Source organism: Nomascus leucogenys, chromosome 3 (genome assembly GCF_006542625.1).
Source record: "Nomascus leucogenys isolate Asia chromosome 3, Asia_NLE_v1, whole genome shotgun sequence".
Taxonomy (NCBI): Eukaryota; Metazoa; Chordata; class Mammalia; order Primates; family Hylobatidae; genus Nomascus; species Nomascus leucogenys.
The window spans coordinates 93592014-93616188 of NC_044383.1; the positions used below are offsets into that span (position 1 = coordinate 93592014).

Genomic DNA, 24175 nt, shown 5'->3' on the forward strand with positions numbered 1-24175 from the left:
TAATGTTTTCTGAATGCTTGCAAGATCAGAGCCTGAATACAACAACAACTTTTTGTAGTATGTCTAAAGCACCTTGAGAAGCAGTATGGTGGTAAAGAATACACATTGCTGCTGGGCGAAGTGGCTCACATCTGTAATCCCAGCACTTTGGGAGGCTGAGGTGGGCGGATCACTTGAGGACAGGAGTTCGAGGCCAGCCTGGCCAACACAGTGAAACCCTGTCTCTTAAAAAAAACAAACAACAAAAGAGAATACACATTGTGAAGTCGGCAGACCTGAGTAGAATCCTGACCCTGTGAGATAATTGTGTGAGCACTGTTAGGTTATTCGAGCTCTTCTCTATAAAATGAGGGGATTCACAGAATTTGATAGAACCATTTGATTAAGGTGCTTAGTGTGTGTCTTAAACAGTGTATGCTGCAAAGCATGCATACAATGGCATGCATCTTAAAGAAAGTACAGCACATAGAAAGGTCTACCCATTTTTCTGACAGCTACACACAAATCTTAGGAATCAATTAAAGATACAGGTTAACATAATCTTCTTAGATCCAGGATAGGGAGATCTTCCATAGGGGGCACCATTGCGCTACACACTAATCAATCTTCAGAGGTACAGCTTTGGTTTTATTATGATTTAGTTAAGATCCTCCTTCTTTTTTTTTTTTTTTTTGTTTGTTTGTTTGTTTTTAGACAGAGTATCACACTGTTGCCCGGGCTGGAGTGCAGTGGCATGATCTCAGCTCACTGCAGCCTCTGCCTCCTGGGTTCGAGCGATTCTCCTGCCTTGGCCTCCTGAATAGCTAGGATTATAGGCGCCCGCCATCACGCCTAGCTAATGATTGTATTTTTAGTAGAGACGGGGTTTCACCATGTTGGTCAGGCTGGTCTCGAACTCCTGGCCTTGTTTTTCTCCTGCCTCGGCTTTCTTACAGGCGTGAGCCACAGCACCCGGCCTTAGTTAAGATCTTTCATCAAGCCAGAATGTCAAGGACTCGGGTGAAAAGGACAGAATCTACTCACCTACAATCTTTAGTAACATTTCACACTTCACTGAGCTATGCTGCAGGTCCCATGATCTCTACTGTTACCTAAGTAATTTTGTTTGAAAACTGAGGGACATAGTCACCTTGTTATTTCAGGAAAGATGGTTAAGTACATTATCAGGGATCAATACTCTGTCTGATGTGGTAAGTGGGGAGGCTGAGTAGTGCTTGGAGACCCTGCATAGGAAATATGGAGGAATGGCTTCAGATGTACCAACTAATCAACTACAGCTTTCTGATGGCTCAAACAGCTTCAAATCACAAAAATTCTTAATTCAACACAAAATCCGACAGGAGGATTAGTGTATGACTGTGGAAATATGAATCTAGGTAACGATGTCTTCTAACTTACTAAAACTATGTTCAGTATCTATACAGAGGTGCCTCTCTTTTCTTTTCGCCCAAAAACCATAATTTTGGGAAACCCATGCCTCTCCACTATATTTATGACAAGGAAAGAGATAGTATTCCCTTCAGATCCACTTTAAAACAGTTTTAATGGACTAAACAGGCTTTTCTATAGGGACAGAGGGCTCTATCTTCGACATAAAGACATACAGGCTTTCCCTGTGCACAGGTGGCTCCTGACACCACAAACTGGGAGCAATAATTGAATCCAGCTATCCCACAGTGCAAAGCATCCACCCGCAGAGCCAGCCTGAAGGGCATTTCTAGTGAGCTTTCCAGATAAGACTCAAAAGATTACCCCAATTGAATCTCTCTGCCTCAACCCAGGGGATGTGAGGCATTGAGGATGTAACCATTTGATTAAAAATATACTTGGGGGGATATAAGAGGAACAAAGGTGGAATTAAATATTCCTTATGAATTAGAAGAACAGAGGTTAGGCACAAACATGTGCAGTATCTTGGGTCATCATTCATTCATTCGACAGTCAGTCAACAAATATTTATTGGGTACCTATCATGTAACAGGTGCTGTAGTAGCTTTCATGGTGCAATGGTGAGCAAACTCAAGACACCATTCTATGCTTACCGTCAAGAACTGGTCTTCATCAATGATCTAAGCCTGACTTAGCTTCCTGATAAATATTAGATATTATGTAGATATGTAATTTTTAGGGGTCAGTAGTACAAAATGGTAAATTTAAGAGTGGAAGAGACTGGGCCAGGTGCGGTGGCTCACACTCGTAATCCCAGCACTTTGGGAGGCCAAGGCGGGCGGATCACGAGGTCAGGAGATCGAGACCACGGTGAAACCCCGTCTCTACTGAAAATACAAAAAAAAAAATTAGCCGGGCATTGTGGCGGGCGCCTGTAGTCCCAGCTACTCGGAGAGGCTGAGGCAGGAGAATGCTGTGAACCTGGGAGGCGGAGCTTGCAGTGAGCCGAGATTGCGCCACTGCACTCCAGCCTGGGCGACAGAGCGAGTCTCCATCTCAAAAAAAAAAAAAAAAAAAAAAAAAGAGTGGAAGAGACTGCCCCACTAAATATTGTTATGAGCTAAATAATTTAAAATTTTACATATATCATTTTATTTATTTACTTATTATTTATTTATTTATTTATTTATTTTTGGAGATGGAGTCTCTCTCTCCCAGGCTGGAATGCAGTGGTGCGATCACTGCAACCTCTGCCTCCCGGGTTCAAGCGATTCTCCTGCCTCAGCCTCCTGAGTAGCTGGGATTACAGGCATGCGCCACCAAGCCCGGCTAACTTTTGTATTTTTAGTAGAGGTGGGGTTTCACCATGTTGGTCAGGCTGGTCTCGAACTCCTGACCTTGGGTAATCCACCCACCTTGGCCTCCCAAAGTGCTGGAATTATAGGCGTGAGCCACTGCACCCAGCCACATATAACATTTTAAACCAAGCATCAATAAACTACGAATATAGAATCTGAAGAAAAATAAGAGAGATTTATAACTGCCTATATTAAATTAGTATCAATAGTACTTGGGGCTGGGCGCAGTGGCTCACGCCTGTAATCCCAGCATTTTGGGAGGCTGAGGCAGGTGATCACCTGAGGTCAGGAGTTCAAGATCAGCCTGGCCAACACGGTGAAACCCCGTCTCTACTAAAAACACAAAATTTAGCCTGGCATGGCAGTGGGCGCCTGTAATCCCAGCTACTCAGGAGTCTGAGGTAGGAGAATTGCTTGAACCCAGGAGGTGGAGGTTGCAGTAATTTAAGATTGTGCCATTGCATTCCACCCTTGGTGACAAGAGTGAAACTCTGTCTCAAAAAAAAAAAAAAAAAAAAGAATGGAAAAAAGAAAATTATGGATGGTCGGGCACAGTGGCTCACACCTGTAATCCCGGCACTTTGGAAGGCTGAGGCAGGTGGATCACCTGAGGTCAGGAGTTTGAGATCAGCCTGGCCAACACGGTGAAACCCCATCTCTACTAAAAATACAAAAATTAGCCAGGCATGGTGGCGCACACCTGTAATCCAAGCTACTCAGCAGGCTGAGGCAGGAGAATCGCTTGAACCCGGCAGATGGAGGCTGCAGTGAGCCAAGATTGTGCCATTGCACTCCCGCCTGGGCGACAGAGCAAGACTCTGTCTCAAAAAAAAAAAAAAAAATTATTTGGGATAACAACTGAGAGGGTGGCATGTTATATGATGTCATAAAGATGCTTATCATTAAAATTATTTAATAATTTTATTCATGATCCACAAGGGAATAGAGATTATGATCATTAAATCTGCCGATGCCACTGAGGTGTGTGGGATTGCTAACACCTCAGAGAACAAGAATCTAATTTTAAAATAACATTAAGAAATTAGAGGAACAGATAATCAAAGCAAGATGATAGTCACTGGGGACAAATACAAAATAATATACTGAAAGAGTTAAGGAGAAAAAAGACTAGCTTGATGATGGGAATGAATAATGTCCAGAGGGCAAATGTTTTGCAAAAGACCAAGGCTAATAATAAGGCACAACTCTGGTTTAAGATACTAACTATTGCATGTGTGATTATAATTTATTTATTTTATTTTATTTTATTTATGTATTTATTTATTTATTTGAGATGGAGTCTCGCTCTATTGCCCGGGCTGGAGTGCAGTGGTGCAATCTCAGCTCACTGTAACATCTGCCTCCTGGGTTCAGGTGATTCTCTTGCCTCGGCCTCCTGAGTAGCTGGGACTATAGGTGTGTGCCACCACACCAGGCTAAATTTTGTATCTGTAGTAGAGACGGGGTTTTGTCATGTTGGCCAGGCTGGTCTTGAACTCCTGACCTCAAGTGATCTGCCCACCTTGGTTTCCCAAAATGCTGGGATTACAGGCATAAACCACCACACCCAGCCTATAATTTATTTTTGATATAATGTTTCACATGGTACAAAAGCTTCTATGCTTTACTGTAAACAGAAACTGATCAATGATTATTTTTCCATCATTAATAATTGCAATTTGAAGGAGATATGAAATCAAAGCAGTAATTGCAAAAACTGACAAACTAATTGTTTTGAAAACCAGATTAAAGAGAATCTACTCACTATTGCTGCAAAGAAAAACAGTTGTCTGAAATGTAATTGCCAAGAGAAAAATAACTGGTTTAATCTGCTTTTAAGGAAATGAGGAGTGGGGGGATTTAAAATTTTTGTATGGGGGCTGGTCATGGTGGCTTACACCTGTAATCCCAGCACCTTGGGAGGCCAAGGTGGGAGGATCACTTGACCCCAGGAGTGTGAGACCAGCCCAGGTAATATAGTGATACCTCTTCTCTACAAAAAAAATTAAAAAATTAGCTGGGTGTGGTGGCATGCACCTGTAGTCTCTGCTACTTGCAAAGCTGAGGTGGGAGGATCACTTGAGCCCAGGAGGTCAATACTGCAGTGAGCCATAATCATGCCACTGCACTCCAGCCTGGGTGACAGAGCAAGACTGTCTAAAAAAAAAAAAAAAAAAAAAAAAAAACATAGTTGCACCCATATCATTATGGTATTTTGATATGGATTTTTTTTCTTTAAATTCTACTATAAACGTCTTATCTAATTATATCACAAGTCCTTTATGGAACAAGCTAGGAGAGGGCAATGCCAATGGCTCCGCAGTCTCCATAGTTATCACTAAAATAGAAATCCTAAATGCTAAGACATCTTTGGCTGGGCGCGGTGGCTCACGCCTGTAATCTCAGTACTTTGGGGGGCCGAGGCGGATGGATCACCTGAGGTCAGGAGTTCGAGACCAGCCTAGCCAAAATGGTGAAACCCTGTCTTTACTAAAAATATAAAAAATAGCCAGGTGTGGTGGCAGGCGCCTGTAATCCCAGCTACTGTGGAGGCTGAGGCAAGTGAATCACTTGAGCTGGGCACAGTCGCTCACTCCTGTAATCTCAGCACTTTGGGAGGCTGAGGCAGGCAGATCACAAGGTCAGGAGTTCGAGACCAACCTGGCCAACATGGTGAAACCCCGTCTCTAAAAATGCAAAAATTAGCTGGGTATGGTGGCACATGCCTGTAGTCCCAGCTACTCGGGAGGCTGAGGCAGGAGAACTGCTTGAACCCAGGAAGCGGAAGTTGCAGTGAGCTGAGATCATGCCACTGGATTCCAGCCTGGGCAACAGAGTGAGACTCCATCTCCAAAAAAAAAAAAAGAGAGAGAATCACTTGAACCTGGGAGGTGGACGTTGCAGTGAGCCAAGATTGCGCCACTGCACTCCAGCCTGGGCAACGAGAGTTAAACTCTGTCTCAAAACAAAACAAAACAAAAAAAGAAAAGAAAAAAGATATCTTTGCGGGGCTAGAGAAAATGAGAGATTTAGTGCATTCAGTGACGCTGTATGGCATATTTTACCAAAAAAGAGCTAATGTAAAGTCCCAGGGTAGGAGATGCAGCATCTGCCCAAGAAGGGGGTACAGGGAAGAGAAAACACAGCAACATCTGTTTTCTAAATGTGCCAAAGTGAAAAAGTCTCAGAGCCAGTTTGCTAGGGTCATGGGAAGGAACTAGCAGCAAAAATTGACTACCAAAAATAAATAAATAAATAAACGAATAAAGGAGTCTGGCTTTGTCAGTAAAGAAACAACAATAATATATACAAAAAATTTCTATATTCAAGGCTCAAAAAAGAAAATTCTGGACTCCATATGCATAAAAATGGCTGAAGCATCTATGTGTAATAAGAAATGACTAAAAGGGCAAACCTTGGAAAGGAAAATCATGACATGAGAAGAAAGACTTTTTTCTTTTTAAAGGGAAGTAATGATATGTGATCATGCAAATGCAAATGTCTGTGGACATTACTGTTTGCTGGTGGGAAGAGAATTTTAATGTGTGCTCTATGCAAATGCATTTTATAATAAAACAAATGTGCAAGGACTTCTGGGGGTGAAGAGGACGGAGGAGAGCAGCAGCTGCTAAATGCTGATGTCTGAGAGGCATGGGAGGATAGAGCCAGAACGTGCCATTCTGGAACCCCAAGCAAATTCTAGCAGGGAGGATGAGTCAAAAACCCTATCCTTATAAAAAATCTCTTACATTTGACAGAGAACTGGATGGCTAATGAATTAATATCTGGAAGATCTTTTTTTTTACCAAGTGCTTAAGCATGAACAATTATTTCTCTGTACTTAGAATGATCCTCATAAGAGGACATTAAAAAAACCAGCAAAAACCTCCCTTTTCTGAGTTGAGTCATGAGACAAATGATATGAAATGCACAATAAAGCCTAGAGAAAGACCAGTGCAGAGACAGTGCACCTGTAGTCACAGCTACTTGAGAGGTGAAGATGGGAGGATCTCTTGAGCCCAGGAGTTCGAGGCTGTAGAGTACTATAATGGGCTTGTGAATAGCCACTGCACTCAAGCCTGGACAACATAGTGAGACCTTATATCTAAAAGAAGAAGAAGAAGAGAAGAAGAAAGACTAGAGATAAATATAATGCAAGCTATTATAAACCATTTAGTGTGTTTGTATCAAAATGAGCACGAATGTCAAAGCTCATTTACGGCACAGTCCTAGGCACTGGTGAAAGAATGAACAGAAGGCAGGCTCTACAATGCTGAATAGTCTGGTTTTGACCAACTGATGGTTATTCCTATCTATATATCTGAAGCAATTATTAAAAAGAAACTGGGAAAAAGTCAGTGTCTCTGTGATGGAGATATTTAAACAAGCCATTTTGAAAATGTTAAAAAATTAAAATTGTAGAAAGTCGAACCATAGGTGCCATGTTTTGCCTGAAGTGGTAAAAATACCATCTGCCTCAGTCTTTTTAGCAGCATGCTTATTTCAAGTAGCAGTAGGCTAAACTACAGGCATACGCTCGCCTCCAGCTGGGGAAAATACACAGACGTTTGTCGATGTTTTTCTAAGCAAGAGTAGTCAACATATTCGTTTTCTTTTAGATATATATATTAGTTACCATAGCAAACCAAACGTGAATGTGGTCCGAGAGGCTTCTCCACCAGTCCCAACACATCTCCAAGAATTCCTACAATTCAATAGGTGGCACTCTTCCCTCTAGCACTGAGCTGAAGCGGCTCTGCCTAACCTTGAGACCAGAAGCCTAAGGAGCTGGAACAATCTGAGATGTGCACCTAGGGCTGCAGGACAGTCACCGGAATTAAGATCCCCACAGCATTGCGCACTGGAGCAAAAGTGTTAGCTTCCTGGTCACACTTCACTTCTGGTAATTACATTCCATCTAATACAACTTCTGCAGTTTTAACTAGGTAAGGTATTCCTTGTTTTTCCATCTTAAAAGCTACTAAGGTAGGATTGCCTTACACAGTTAAACAGCTTCCATCTTTGTCCACTGCCCAGGTGAGTGAGTTTCAGCAATGAGTAGAGTGACTTATAGTGCTGTGTTAACTACTTTAAGAGACAGGGAGAGATTTAATGAATAGTTGTCAAGTGCTTTGATATCTTAGGATGAAAGGTACTACAGCAGTGTAAAGCATTCACATCCAGGCTCTATCACAACAGGAACTCAATTAAAAAGTAATTCAATTTCTAGCTGAGTGTCTGTGTACAGACCACTATTTTGCTGAATGCGACACACATTTTGAAGGCCCAGTTGAGAATGATTTTGAAATGATCACCTCTTCCACACTCTCCCCTACTTCCTCACCATCTGAAACCGACAAAATTGAGTGATGGGCCATAAAGCCACAGAGTGCATGACCGAAATAATTATATACCGTTTGTTTTGACTCTTTATTATTTTAAGTTCTGGGATACATGTGCAGATCGTGCAGGCTTGTTACACAGGTGTACATGTGCCACAGTGGTTTGTGCACCTATTGACCTGCCCTCTAAGTTCCCTCCTTTCGTGCCCCTCCACCTCCCAACAGGCCCTGGTGTGTGTTGTTCCCCTCCCTGTGTTCACGTGTTCTCATTGTTCAACTCCCACTTATGAGTGAGAACATGCGGTGTTTGGTTTTCTGTTCCTGTGTTAGTTTGCTGAGAATGATGGCTTCTAGCTTCATCCATATCCCTGCAAAGGACATGATCTCATTCCTTTTTATGGCTGCACACTTTCTTGATATCTGACTTTTCAGACAAAATTCAGCTTTTGAGTTTACAAACACCTATCACTTGGAAATAAAGAAATATCCAGCAATAAATGAATTTCACAATAGTCTCCTGAAATGGCTGCTGAGTTTTTCAAATACCATTTTACAAATAACCCCTACCAGGGGAACCCTAAGCCACTAAGCATGATGCCTATATCAGCCTGAACATCATGACCACAAAAAGCAGAGCACACAAAGCAGGGAGGAGTAGACTTTAGGTCACGAGATGCATTGCCAAGAGTCCATAACATACTGCATAAGGCATAATACTGCAGACATCTCCCCAAGACTTAGTAGAGAAAGACATAATCTTTCTTCTCTATGTTACTTGGGTTTAAGTCTGTGTAAGGATGACAGGTCTGGATTAATTACCTAAATCAAGTTAGGTCTTTAAATATCAGAATAGCACTACATATTCAAGGAGGGGTGGGTGTCTATTTACTGGCATGAGAAATACCATTACTGCGCACTTGAAAAGACAACCTTAGGCAACTTTGGGGTGGAATGTATTACACAGTCAATATACTCTTAAGGCCAGCTGTGGTGGCTCACGCCTGTAATTCCAACACTTTGGGAGGCCGAGGTGGGTGGATCACCTGAGGTCGGGAGTTCGAGGCCAGCCTGACCAACATGGAGAAACTCCATCTCTACTAAAAATACAAAAATTAGCTGGGTGTGGTAGTGCATGCCTGTAATCCCAGCTACTCAGGGGGCTGAGGTAGGAGATTGCTTGAACCCAGGAGGTGGAGGTTGCAGTGAGCCGAGATTGTGCCATTGCACTCCAGCCTGGGCAACAAGAGTGAAACTCCATCTCAAAAAACAAAAAACTCTTAAAATGACTAATTTGAGTCTACGGTCCTCGATCCCAGACCTCTCCTAACCTCCTGTATGTCTCCTAACATAACACGAATGTAATACTCATGCACACATATTTGTCAAGCACTCCTATGTAAGCCTGTGCTAGGGAGGGTGATGCAACCATGAGCAAGGCCACCAAAGCACCTGCCTTTAGACATTTTACATGCTAGTGGAAGAAGAAATAAACATGCACTTAAATACAAAATGATAATTTTATGTTATGATAAATGTTAAGGAGAAAAAAACAGAGCAAAGTTGGAGTGGCTACTTTAGATAGGGAAGCCGGAGTCAAGGGAGCTTGTGATGGCAAACCCTGGCAGTCATGTTCATGGTGGTTGTCTTGGCACTAGCATAGTGCCTCAAATATATTAACATCAAATAAAGGCTGGGTGAGGTGACTCATGCCTGGAATCCCAGCGCTTTGGGAGGCTGAGGCGGGCAGGTCGCTTTGAGTTCAGGAGTTCGAGGCCAGCCTGGGCAATGTGGTAAAACCCTGTCTCTACAAAAAATACAAAATTAGCTGGGCATTGGTGGCTTGCACCTGTAGTTCCAGCTACTTGGGAGGCTGAGGCTGGAGAATCACTTGACCCTGGGAAGCGGAAGTTTCAGTGAGCTAAGGTTGTGCCACTGCACTCCAATTTGGGTGACAGAGTGAGACTCTGTCTCAAAAAAAAAATTTTTTTTAATTTAAAAATATATTAAATAAATGTTGGTTGGGTGAAGGAGTGTGTCTGGACCTCAGGATAAGAATGTCTCCTCCCAGATTTAGAATGGGCCTAGGGAATAGAACAGCACTACTCTAACCTGCTCATTTTGTACTGAGGAAACTAAGAAAAGACCAAAGAGATTAACTGAACAATTTGGTTTGGATGTTTTATCCCCTCCAAATCTCATGTTGAAAAGTGACCTCCATTGTTGGAGATGGGCCTAGTGGGAGGTGTTTGGGTCAGGGGGTCTGATCCCTCATGAATGGCTTAGCGCCATGCCCTTGGTGACGAGTGAGTTCTCACTCAGTGAGTTCATGCATGATCTGGTTGTTTAAAAGTGTGTGGCACCTCCCCTCTCTTGCCATGTGACATGCCCAATACCCTTTGCCATGTGCCATGATTCTAAGCTCACCAGAAGTAGATGTCAGCGCTATGCTTCTCATATGCCTGCAGAACCATAAGCCAATTAAACCTCTTTTCTATTTTTTTTTTGAGACAGGGTCTCACTCCCACTCCCGTTGCCCAGGCTGGTGTACAGTGGCGTGATCACAACTCACTGCAGCCTCAACTTCCTGGGGTCAGGTGATCCTCCACCTCAGGCTCCTGAGTAGCCAGGACTACAGGTGTGCACCACCATACCTAGCTATTTTTTTATACCTTTAGCAGGGAGTGCAGTGACACAATCTCAGCTGACTGCAACCTCTGCCTCTCGGGCTCAAGCAATCCTCCCACCTCAGCCTCCTGAGTAGCTGGGACTATGAGTGTGCACCAACATATCTGGCTAATTTTTGTATTTTTTTCAGAGACAGGATTTTGCCATATTGCCCAGGCTGGTCTCGAACTCCTGAGCTCAAGTGCTCCTGCCTTGGCTTCCCAAAGTGTTGGCCACTATACCCAGACATATATTTTTTTTCTTTTTTTTTTTTTTAGACAGAGTCTTGCTCTGTTGTCCAGGCTGGAATGCAAAGACATGATCTTGGCTCACTGCAACCTGTGCCACTGGGGTTCAAGCAATTCTCCTGCTTCAGCCTCCAGAGTAGCTAGGATTACAGGCACGTGCTACCACACCCAGCTAATTTTTGTGTTTTTAGTAGAGACGGGGTTTCACCATGTTGACCAGGCTGGTCTCAAACTCCTGACCTCAGGTGGTCCACCCCGATGGCCTCCCAAAGTGCTGGGATTACAGGTGTGAGCCACTGTGCCCCAGCCAGGTATTTTTTTTATTGCACTGCAAGAACAGACTAACACAGTGACTGTTACCAGATTTTGCAGTGAGTTGGTGGCAGAGCCATTGCTTGGTCCAGCGGTGCTCTTATTTGTGCACCATATTTTTCTCTTTGCCATTTTCCAGTGGAAATCTCTTCCATTGTCAAGTGCTTCTGTGATAAGAAACCCTAGAGGCATTCTTTGAGTCATAAAAAAAGCATCACCGGTCTGGGTAACAGCAAGACCTCATTTCTTAAATAAATAAATAAATAAATAAATAAACAAATAAAAAAAATAGCTGGGTGTGGTGACACATATCTGTAGTCCTAGTTAATGGGGAGTCTGAGGCAAGAGGATCATTTGAGCCCAGGAGTGGGAGGCTGCAGTAAGCTATGATTGTGCCACTGCACTCCAGCCTGAGTGACAGAGTGAGACCCCATTTCTAAAAAAAAATAAATAAAACAGAATAAGTATCAACGTTCAATTGTCACTCTTTTCCCTTACCTCTTTATTCATATGTTAGCTTTCTGTCACTACCACAGTAAAAATCCCAGTCTTTATCTTCAAACTAGTTTACTACAACCTTCCTAAGCAATCTTCTTAACCCTGTTGATATCTGCAAACTGTGTCAAACGCTTTCCTTTCCTTTCTGCCTTGAGAACCAATGCCCTATCCCCGATTTTCTCCTGCAGCAGGTTGCTTCTCCCCAACTTACTGCGTGTGTTTTCTATTTTCTTACTCACAGCCTCTGTTCACTCACTTACTTGCTCATTCACTCGACACTTACTAAGTGTCAAGTACTGTGTTGGGTACCAGATATACTAAGAGAAAAAAGAAACTGTCTCTGCCCTCCAAGAGCTCACAGTTTAAGATGTCTCATAAATGGATCATTATAATATAACAGAGTAAGAGCAGTGACTGAGAAATGCATAGTGTATTGAGGAACTGAGGAAAGCATCTCATCCAGCCTGGGGAACCACAGAAGATTTGCTATAGGAGACAATCCTAAATTAAGCTTCATAGGAATGAGCAGAGGGAGCCGGATAAAGACGGCAGGACATTCTAAGCAGAGGGGACAGCATGAGTGAAGGCGCAGAGAACAGAAGCAGTATGCTTTATGAAGCTTGGTGCTGCTGCAGGACCATGGGAGATGAAGCTGGAGGGTCTCTTTAGGGGAGAGATCACACAGCCCTGTATATGCCAACCCAGCAAGCTCTGAATGTGCTGGATAGACAACACGGAGCAATGAAGGTTTTTTTTTTTGTTTGTTTGGTTTTTTTTTGTTCTTTTTTTTTTGAGATGGAGTCTCGCTCTGTCACCCAGGCTGGAGTGCAGTGGCGTGATCTCGGCTCACCGCAAGCTCCGCCTCCTGGGTTCATGCCATTCTCCTGCCTCAGCCTCCCGAGTAGCTGGGACTACAGGTGCTCGCCACCCTGCCCGGCTAATTTTTTGTATTTTCAGTAGAGATGGGGTTTCACCGTGTTAGCCAGGAGGGTCTCGATCTCCTGACTTTGTGATCTGCCCGCCTCCGCCTCCCAAAGTGCTGGGATTACAGGCGTGAGCCACCGCGCCTAGCCTAGAGCAATGAAGGGTTTTAAGCTGGAGAGGGAAACTGTCAGATTGGTGGTTTAGATAGCCACTCTGGCTGGTAAAGATCTGTGGGGACAAAAGAGAGGCAGTGGAGACTGAGCAGTAGGTTTTTCAGTGTTCAGATGAAGAGACTACGAGCATGAGGAATGGAAGAGAGACCAAGAGGAGGAGTTGGAGTCAAGAAAATGTAGGCTATAAAACTGGTATGACTTGGTCATGGAACACGAGGTGGGGAGTAGGAGCGGTTTCTCACATGATAAGTTTCTCACAGGGTTGACTGGTGGGATGACAGTGCTAATCACAGGAGAGAGGGTAAGAAAAAAGGCTCAGAGGTCCAGCACCAAGGACTGCAACCTTCCTAATGCAATATATGGACTTTGGGTGATAACGACGCACCAATGTAGACTCATCAATTTTTTTTTTCTTTGAGACAGGGTCTCACTCTGCCACCCCGGCTGGAGTGCAGTAGCATGATCTTAGCTCACTGAAACCTCTGCTCCCAGGCTTAAGCAATCCTCCCACCTCAGCCTCCCAGGTAGCTGCAACTACAAGTGCTCATCACCACACCCAGCTAATTTTTACACTGTTTTGTACAGACAGGGTTTCGCCATGTTATCCAAGCTGGTCTTGAACTTCTGGGATCAAGTGGTCCTCCCACCTCAGCCTCTCAAAATGCTGGGATTAGAGGTATGAGCCACTGCACCCGGCCTTAGATTCATCAATTGTAACAATGTGCTTCTCTGGTGTGGGATGCTGATAGTGAGGGAGGCTGCATGTGTGTGGGGTCAGGGGCTATAGGAACTCTACTTTTCACTCACTTTTGCTATCAACCTAAAACTGCTGTAAAAAATAAAGTCACTAAACAACAGCAACAGAAAGGCCAGAGATGTCAGAAAAGATGTTTAGTTTAGTTTAAGATGCACTGGGCTCTTATGCCTGTGGGAGACCCAAGAAGGTAAGTCCACAGCCTGCGTTTGGGTATACGATGAGGCTCAAGTACACATCTAAGACAGAGTGACAGATATGGAAGCCCTTGGTTTAGAGGTGCTCCTATTACCTAGTTTTTCTTGAAGGAGGCAAAAGTATGTGAGGCAGATAAAAGGAGAGACTGTCCCAACACTCCTCATGGGAGGAAGAGAAAGGACTTGACAGCCTCTGAGACCCCAAGAGCTGCAGAGTCTGAAACCCCAGGGAAAGGCCCAGGGAAAAAGTTGAAAATCAAAGAAGAGGCAGTGAAGGAAAAAAAATCCTTAACTGGGGAGAAAAGACCTGAAACAGACTCCAAAAAAGCCAGAGACCAAGTTATTTGCTGCTCCTAGTAAATCTGTGAGAAAAGCTTCCCACACCCTCCCGCAAATGGCCCCCAAACCCCCAAAATCAAAGTATCCAGTCGATCTAAATTCAGTGATTCAACCGGAAGGAAACATCAGAGCCACCTGAAGAGCTTTTTAGAAACACTCGGGTCCTGACCTGCTTTGCAACCTTCTCGAAGCGGGAGACCTGGACTTACGGATTTTTTAAAACCTCCACAGGTAATTCTGACATATGTTCCTGGGTATAAGAACCAGTGGTTCAAAGTAAATCTATTTTGTAATTATTAAAAAAAAATAAAAAGAAGAGACTTTACTTTCAGCAAGGAAAGAAGAGTAAAGGCGGGGGCCGTGGGTGTGCCCCACTAGGCTGCCAGGAGAGTGCGAGGTTCCGGGTCAGCTCTGGAGAGACCCTTGAGGGTTTTGGTTGTCCCATAGCAAGCAGAGCCCTTCTGGGTCGTGTTTCTCCCTCCCTGTCTTTGGAGTGCAGGTGTGCTCACATCCTGGATATTCCTGATTGTTGCATAAATCAGATGGTTGACATGTTCTTTTAGCCAAGCAGCTGTACACATGCCATATACCTGCTAAATGTTCCATTTGTCCCTGAGGGGAAAACAGAACGTGACCCAAGTGTGTTCCTAGGCCTGTACTGATGCACTGAAATCTGACCTCCTGCAGCAGTTTTTAACCAGGGCTGTGTGTCAGAATTATCGGTGGAGACATTTTCAAACCACTCCAGCCTGCCCCTGTACCGCTCTCTCCATCAGGGAATTCTGATCTTGGTGAAAGAGGGTCTGATGTAGTGGTACCTAGGCACATGTGTTTTCAAAAGTTCCACAGGTGATATGAGAACTCCTGCCTTTGGGAGTTCAAGTCTGTCCTGTAAGGTGCTTTCTAGGTATTATCTGATGGCCCTAAAGGTTGTCTTCCATCCACAGCCCATAGGCATCTTTCAACAATGGCTAGTGATTTTACTGTTTATTTTCCCTCATCCCACTTACTGACACTTGACATTACGTTATTTATTTAGTCCTTTATTAAGTTATTGATTTTTCCCACTAGAATAGTAAATATTCTGAAAGAAAAGACTTCATCTAGTTGACCGTTGTATCCTCAATACCTAATACAATGCCTGGAATGAAACAGGTACTCAAAAATAAATAGTCTTCTTGTTGAATGAACCTTATTCCACGTGCTATTGGCCTGTTACTTAACAGGAAATGTCCCTCAGCTCTCAATGTGATCATTCTCTTTTGACCTTTCAAATATAAACGAAAACCAAACACCAAATTGAAATGTGTAAAAGAGTACAGTATGTATAAAATCTGCCTACCTTAGCATAGTCCAATCTTCCTTTTTCTTGAGCCTACAAAAGAAGAGGGGAAAATTAATTTATTACTTCTTTAAAAGTTTAGTGCTTCTATAATTTTTGCTTCTCAAAGAATAGAACTCAGCTTCTCTGTCCCCCTTTCCCTCTCTCTATTTAATATACATATTAATATACATACATAAATCCATGTAAATTGCAAGCATATAGAAAAGTTAAACGAACAGTTCACTGAGCACGCATAGACCCTCTACCTAGATCTGGCAGGAGTGGATGTCACGACTCTTAACGTCACATGCTTCAGCATGTATCTTATACACATACGGCATCTCATACATCACCCCATGACCACAATAAAAATTAATGAACTCACAATAATGTCATATCACCTAACACAAATCTATATTCAAACTTCTCCAACTGTTCCAAGAATATTTTTTATAGCTTTTTTCCCCAAAATCAGAATTAATCAAGATTCACACATTGCATTCTGGTTTTTATGTCTCTTTTGTTGCCTTTTATTTATTATTATCATTTCTTCTTTTTTGCCTAGACTAGTCTCTCCCAATTTTTAACAAAATGAAAATAAAAGCCATGCTTCTTTTCATAAAAACCATTGACTTTTTGAGAAGACAAGGATACTGTTTTATAAAATCCCTTTTTCTTCTTTCTTCATTGCTTCATTTAACTTGTTTCTGTTTTGCTTGTAAACTGAAAGTTGGGTCTGGAGAAGGCTGCTAAGATTTAGGTTAAACATTTTTGGCAAAAATACTTTATGTGGAAATATTACATACTCCAACAATTCAGGAGGCACAAAATGTCAGGCTGTTTCACTCTTAGTAATGCTGTAAATTCAGCTGGGTGCAGTGGCTCACGCCTGTAATCCCAGCACTTTGGGAGGCCGAGGCAAGAGGATTGCTTGAGCCCGTGAGTTCACGACCAGTCCTGGCAACATAGTGAGACTCCATCTCTACAAAAAATAAAAAAATTAGCTGGGTGTGGTGGTATGCGCCTGTAGTCCTAGCTACTTGGGAGGCTGAGGTGAAGGGACTGCCTGAGCCTGGGAGGTTGAGGCTGTAGTGAGCCATAGTTGCACCACTACACTCCAACCTGAGTGACAGAGTGAGATCTTGTCTCAAAAAAAAAAAAAAAAAATCAGTCCTGACCCTTCTTGCTGCTTTAGAATCTTTTCAACATTTTTCTGAAGATAATGCATTTTTTTTTTTTTTTTTGAGATGGAGTTTTGCTCTGTCGTCCAGGCTGGAGTGCAGTGATGTATCTCGGCTCACTGTAAACTCCCCCTCCCAAGTTCAAGCGATTCTCCTGTCTCAGCCTCCTGAGTAGCTGGGATTACAGGCACCCACCACCACACCCGGCTAATTTTTATATTTTTAGTAGAGACAAGGTATTGCCATGTTGGCCAGGCTGGTCTCGAACTCCTGACCTCATGTGATCCACCCACCTCAGCCTCCCAAAGTGTTGGGATTACAGGCGTGAGTCACTGAGCCCAGCCCTTGTTTTTCTTAATTTCATAGTAAGAAACTTATAAAACACTGTTCACGCATAGTTGTTGGCACCATCATAAACCACTCTAAAATTGTGATTAAACATTTTCAGTGAAACAAAAGGCCTCTGCAACCAATCTACCATAAAAAGAATAAGGTCTTCAGTCTGCTTTTTGAAGTTTTTTAGTGTTCTAGGATTTTCAGAGAACTAAGAAGAGTTTGAACTTAGTACTGAGATGCATTGTACCAACAGGAATATGAGTGAGTTCTTAAACAAATTTTAAAACCAAGCTGTTAGTCTCTCTGCTTATTTTGTATTTATTCATTTGTCTGTTTATGGGCATCTTTTCCCAAAATAGTTTTGTCTACACTGAAAATCCCACCGTAGTAACTTCTGCCGAAGTGGTAGGGAAGCCTTGAACACATCTGTATTGCTCACTTATGACCTAGCTAGTCACTTTGATATTGTCCAAATATGGACTGGCCTTGATCTTACGAATAATCCACAGATGGCCTGTGACCAAAATTTCAGCAGCAGCACTTTCCCAACATGCTTAGTCTTTCATTTCTCAAACTCGCAGCTGACTCTTGAATTCATTTAGGTTAATGGACATCTGACATTGAGGCTGATCCTGTGATCACAAGTTTTCCACTTTTTCCACTGTCCATCCTTTTCCTTGTCTTTTGCTGACTACTATGAATTGCTCAAGCGCAGCACTTTTCAAATGACACTAGGATATTCTGAAATATATATTTGGTCATAGTCCAGTTTTCTGGCATACAACTCCTAAAATCTTCAGAAACTCACCAAGTGATGCCTTTTTGTATGTTAACGAGCTGACTGATGGCTGGCAACTCCTGACTTCAGGATGGGGACTGGTCATGGCAAAGACCAAGACAGGATTAGAAGGTTAGGGTTTTCAGCCCACCCCCAAATTTCTGGGGAGGGGAGAGGGGCTGAAGGTTAAGTTGATCACCAATGGCCAATGGCTTAATCAATCATACCTATGTAATGAAGCTTCCATAAAAACCCAAAAATTTGTTCCATAAAAACACAGAATTTGGAGAACTTCTGGGGAGCTGAACACATGCAGGTTTCTATATGGTGGTGCACTGGAGAGGAAATGGAAAACTCCACGCTCCTTCCCACATGTCTTAACTTATACATCTTCTCATCTGTGTCCTTTGTAATATTCTTTAAATAAATTGGTAAGTATAAGTGTTTCTGTTCCAAAATTCACATAGCTATGAAAAAGAAAGTAACTGTTTGCCTGAGTTCTGGGAGCTGCTCTAGCAAATTAACTGAACCCAAGAAAGTGGTCGTGGGATCCCCACTTTATAGCGGGTCAATCAGAAGCACAGGTAACCTGGAGCTTGTGACTGGCATCTGAAGGTGGGGGTGGGGTAAGGGGGGGTGCAGTCTTGAGCCCTCAACCTGTGGGATCTGACGCTGTCTCCAGGTAGATAGTGTCAAAATATGATACGTGCCTGTTGTCCCAGCTACTTGGGAGGCTGAAGTGAGAAGATCGCTTAAGGTCAGGAGTTCGAGGCTGCAGTGAGCTATGATTGTGCCTGTGAATATCACTCCACTCCAACCTAGGCAACAAAGTGAGACCCCCATCCCAAAAAAAAAAAAAGTGTCAGAATAGAAGTAAGTTAGAGACACTTAGCTGGTGTCGGCTTGCTGAAGTGATTGCTTGCTTGTTGATGGGGAGAAATCCTTGCATGTTGGGTCATAGAAGTGTCCTGTGTTGACTGTTTTTGAGAGACTGTATCAAACACTTTTGAGTGTGTTTTCTTCCACTCACAGAAGCACAAACTGGGAGTCCTAGAGAATTGTTCCTGCGGTCAAACAACTCAACCCTGAGCACATCTGTCATTTCCTCACTGTCAATGTTACCTCTCTTCTAACCATCTCCTCTTCATGCTCTCTCAATATTCTCATTGTTCAGTGCTTATCATGCAGTGCTTAAGAGTGTTGAAAGTAGCACTTGTTGAAAGTTAGAAAGTTGAACTTCTGTACTTGAAGACTGACAGGCAAACCATGGAGAAACTATGACTGACAATGACTTAGGGGCGGAATTTTCCTTTTGACTGCATTGAGCCACCTCCCACTCTGTCTCAAAAAAATTCAACAGGTAAGAAGAGTGAATATAATATTCTTTACTGATAAGGACATCTAGAGTAGCCCTATCACAAATTTCTATAAAACCATTTTTCCCATCCCATACTTTGTTTATAGACTAATCATCTTAGAAAATTCTAGTACTTTGAATTACCTGTGCTTAATCACAACTTATTTGCAAACCTCAAACTCTCTCACTTTACTTTGTCTTCTTAGCTTGGCCACTACCCTGTCACCCAGTAGGGACACATTGTTGGGGATGATGGCAGAGAAATTCCGTGGATATAATCTAGATCTGCTCAACATCAGTTCTATAATGTTTTGAAAGCTGAAAGAGTAGAAGCCTACATAAAATGACAACACCGTTACCACAGCCATTATAATCTGAACATGCAACTATTGATATGTGGTTCACCCGAATATCCTTTTCATTTTGTCACAATAAACATTCTGGCTCTATGAAATCATTTTACTCTTGATCACTTTAGCTTGTACATAAAAGTATCATTTATTTTAGGAAAAAACTCTGGTAAATATTTAAACTTTTATAGGTATATAATACATATATTATATTATATGTGTGTGTGTGTGTCTGTGTGTGTATATATATATATATATATATTTCCAGCTGACATATGGGTATAATATCTAAATATGCCAAACATACCTGACAATAGACATTCTGATATGGTGTTTTCTCACAAAAAGCTTTAGAGCTTATAAAAATATAGTGACCAGGCACGGTGGCTCACGCCCGTAATTCCGACACTTTGGGAGACCAAGGCGGGCAGATCACATGAGCACAAGAGTTTGAGATCAGCTTGGGCAACATGGTGAGAAACCTGTCTCTACAAACAACAACAACAACAACAACACAGCAAAAATCAGCCAGGCATGGTGGCGTGCACCTGTAATCCCAGCTACTTAGGAGGCTGAGGTGGGCAGATTGATTAAGTCCAGGAGGTCAAGGCTGCAGTGAGCTGTGATTGCGCCGCTGCATTCCAGCCTGGGTGACAGAATGAGACCCTGTCTCAAAAAATAAATAAATAAAAATATGTCAAGTTAGATACAAATAAATGATGATTTAGATTCCTACATAATGATATTTCTCATTAAATACTATCCTTATTCTTTCTGTAAGATAGTTAATTTGGGAGAAGCGATAGTTTCTATTACACCTCTTGGTTGCTCATTCATTTAACAAATACTCATTGAGCACCTCCTATGAGTCAGACACTGCTTAGGCACTACAGACACAGACATGAACAGGACAGATCAAAATGGGTGACCTCTTGGAATTTATATTCTAGGAGGTTACAAAGTATTGTTATTGACTGACTGTTTGTTGGTTGATGAAACAGGGTCTTACTCTGTCTGTCACCCAGGCTGAGTGCAGTGCTGTAATCACAGTTCACAGCAGCCTCAACCTCTCAGGTTCAAGCGATCCTCCTGCCTCAGCCTCCTGAGTAGCCGGGGCTACAGGTATGTACCACCACGCCTGGTTAATTTTTAATAGAGTGGGGTCTCACTATGTTGCTCAGGCTGGTCTCAAACTCTCGGATGCAACTGATCCTTCTGCCTTGGCCTCCCAAAGTGCTGGGATTACAGGCGTGAGCCACTGTACCTAGCTACACAATACTGTTTTAGATATGCTTCGCCTACAATCTCCCAAGCTCCATGAAAGCAGGGAAATTTTCTCTTGCTCACAACTGTATCCCAAGTCGAGATCAGTGTCTGAGTGAATGAATAAATGGATGACGTTTTTTCTTTATATGTGTTGGTTATGTGCTACTTATTCAGGCAATGTACAGGAAAAACGAATTTTACTCACTCCTAGTTCTAGGAATGCTGTATGTTTTTGGCTGTGAGCTAGTACGCAGGTAATGTAGAGCCCTTAGCTGATGCCTTACACGTAATTTTTACCCATATTGAACAATGGCATATTTTGATTTTCTCACCCACCTTCTATTTATAAATACACTGAAGAAGGGAACCTAAGCTTCCATCTGTAGAAAACAAATTCAGCGATTTCATGAAAATTAAACAACAAAAGGCTAGGACAGAGAAGAATTAGTGTAATTAAGTGCTTCAACCTTAAAAGCAGTGCGTCTAACGGAAAAGACCTTAGAATGGAAGTTAATAGATCTCCAGAGATTTCAAGACATACACCTCAAAATTTCAGGGATTAAAGGCTTTGTCTACTGATTACAGCAAGAGGCCTAAGATCTTAATTGTGAACACTTCAAGAGGCATTGTGACCTGGGAAGATGGGTATGTTGGGAGCCAGAAAATATGGTTTCTAGTCCTTCATTGGTTAATAACTTAAATAATTTTTACATTTTCATATAGGCCTTCATTTCTTGATCTGTAGAACACCAGACCAGACCAGAAGTTCCCAGATGCTGGGCTCTCACAAATGCTGGGCTGGATGTATTGGAATCACCTGGGTAGCTTGTGAAAAATGCAGATTCTCCATAGCCTACCCCTGTGATTCTGATTTGTTTGCGGATCATTGGTCTGCCCTATGTCCAATATCTTTCTCAATTTGTGCTTCTATGTGCATCAGGGTTTACTTCAAAGGCTGAAAGAGAACAACTATGTAAACTCCATAAGTCTCGAGGAGAATGGACTGCAACTTTTCCCTTTTTGTTCTGACATCTGCCACTTATGTGTATTTCTAGCAGAGCAAGATATTATTATTATTATTGTTATTATTATTGAGATGGAGTCTCACTCTGTTCCCCAGGCTGGAGTGGAATAGCGTGATTTCGGCTCACTGCAACCTCCGCCTCTCAGGTTCAGGCGATTCTTCTACCTCAGCCTCCCTAGTAGCTGGGATTATAGGTGCCCACCACCATGCCTGGATAATTTTTGTATTTTTAGTAGCAACGGGGTTTTGTCATGTTAGCCAGGTAGTCTCAAACTCCTGACCTCAGGTGATCCGCCCACCTCAGCCTCCCAAAGTGCTGGGATTACAGGTGTGAGCCACAGTAGCCAGCCAGAGCAACATATTATTAAAATAACTTTCTCACTGGAGCCCAAAATAGGCTGATATAAAATAAATGGAATCTATATTTCAACAGCCAGCAGTCCTGAACCTCTTCCTGCCACACTGTTCGTCCCCAGAAGCCACTGTAAATTCTACCATACACAGCAATTCCCTGAGGGCTTCATTACTAGGGTCTTTAAAAGGGATTCACTCATCTTTTTGCCTCCTGTAGGTGTGCTTCTTGTCAATCAGGTCAAGAGAAAAGAAAGTAATTTTTTCCGAATCTTTAGCAGTTCACAGAGAATGTGTGGTTTGAACCTTGTTTTATCTTTTAAAAATGTGAAAATAGACAAGATAGTGTGACTGTGCTCATGACACTGGAGGCCTCCTCGGACAGCTATAGTGAACACTGTAAAACAATATTCCATACAAAAGCAAAAAAAAAAAAAAAAAAAGCCAGCACTCTGATTGAGAGGATGCACAAAGGAATTAATTCCAAAGGTTTATATACCAGTCTCTGTAGACTAAAGGCAGACAGATTCCCTGTTGGTAAGTAATGGATGTACAATGTGGTCTTTTACTTTAAGAAACAAACGTTTTTTTATAAGTCAGGTAACAAAGAAGGATTGGATGACATAAATGAACTGTTTCCAATTTCCAACTGCTGTTATCTGGAGTTGAAAGCTGGATATGGGGACACCTTTTTCTAAAAGCAGAAAACTAATATTCCACAGCAGAGTCCAGAAATTGCTAGAGACTAATAATCTCTACTTATCAGGTTATTCTTCCCAAATGTTACAGGCTATATTTTAGAATAACTGTCATTTTTAAAGATTTCCTTTTTAAATCTTCAAGGAAAACTACCTTCCCCCACAAACTTTTTAGTTGAAAGAATACAATGAACACTCATTTGCCCTCCATTTAGATTCAACAGTTGCTAACACCTTACCACTTCTGTTTTCCCCCTTTCTCTCCATTACCATTTATTATTTGAGAGTAAGTTTTAGATACCAGGATGCTCACCCCTAGATAATTCAGCATTTGTCCCTAAGAACACTGACATTTACTATAATAGTTAATTACTTATTTGTTTGTTTGACAGGGTCTCCCTCTGTTGCCCAGGTTAGAGTGCAGTGGCACAATCATGGTTCACTGTAGCCTTGACCTCTTGGACTCAAGAGATTCTCTAGCCTCAGCCTCCTGAATAGCTGGGATTACAGGTACACGCCACCACACCTGGCTACTTTTAAAAGTTTTTAGTAGAGATGGGATCTTGCTATGTTGCCTAGGCTGGTCTTGAACTCCTGGCCTCAAGCAATCCCCCCGCCTTGGCCTCCCAAAGTGCTGGGATTACAGGCATGAGCCACCGCACCCAGCCCTATAATGCTATTTAAAATACAGTTCAGGCTGGCCATCTCTGCAAAACAAAAACAAAAACAAAACAAAACAAAACAAAGCAGTGTATAGTGCATGGGGATAACAGAAAGAAGGGTCACAAATCAGAAATCTACTACAGCTGCTAGCCTGGAAGTTAGAGCAGCCCACTGAGTATTGGTTTGGTAGAAGCAGGCCTTGTGTTGCTCGACTTTCTAGTTACAGAGCTGGAAAGACAGCAGAATATAAAGGAACAGGGCAGGCCTTTTCTCTACTATCTTGGTCATTCTCTATGAATAAGAAAGCGCAGAAGGCATGTGCAAGGAAGTTAACACCATTCACACCTGGACTGCTTCGCTTGGGTACCTGATTTTACCATCTCTTTCAACTGGGAAAGCTAATCGACTTTTAGAGGCAAGTGTGGATGTCCAAGGAATTAATTTTCTCATATTCTGTTTCTTTGGTTCACTGGAGAAAAAGAAGCAACAGCAGATGTAGAAGGCTATGGTGTCCCATTTTAAAAAGGAGAGAGGCAAGGAGATACTAGATATACTAGAGAAAGGCAAGGAGATACTACTTGTATTATCTACATAACAAATCTCTCTCTGCTCAGAGGTCTTGTTATCTCTTTGTAACCTGTTTTTCTTG

General features: G+C 42.4%; 1 protein-coding gene across 2 annotated transcripts in view; it reads right to left on the minus strand.

Annotated features, from left to right (window-relative positions):
• Positions 1 to 24175, minus strand: part of PDSS2 (decaprenyl diphosphate synthase subunit 2) — a 307454-nt gene that overhangs the window by 24625 nt on the left and 258654 nt on the right. For both annotated transcript variants that reach the window (XM_030809530.1, XM_003278917.4), the window contains one exon: positions 15541 to 15573. In XM_030809530.1, the coding sequence (XP_030665390.1) occupies positions 15541 to 15573 (33 nt within the window). The remainder of the gene's footprint in view (positions 1 to 15540; positions 15574 to 24175) is intronic.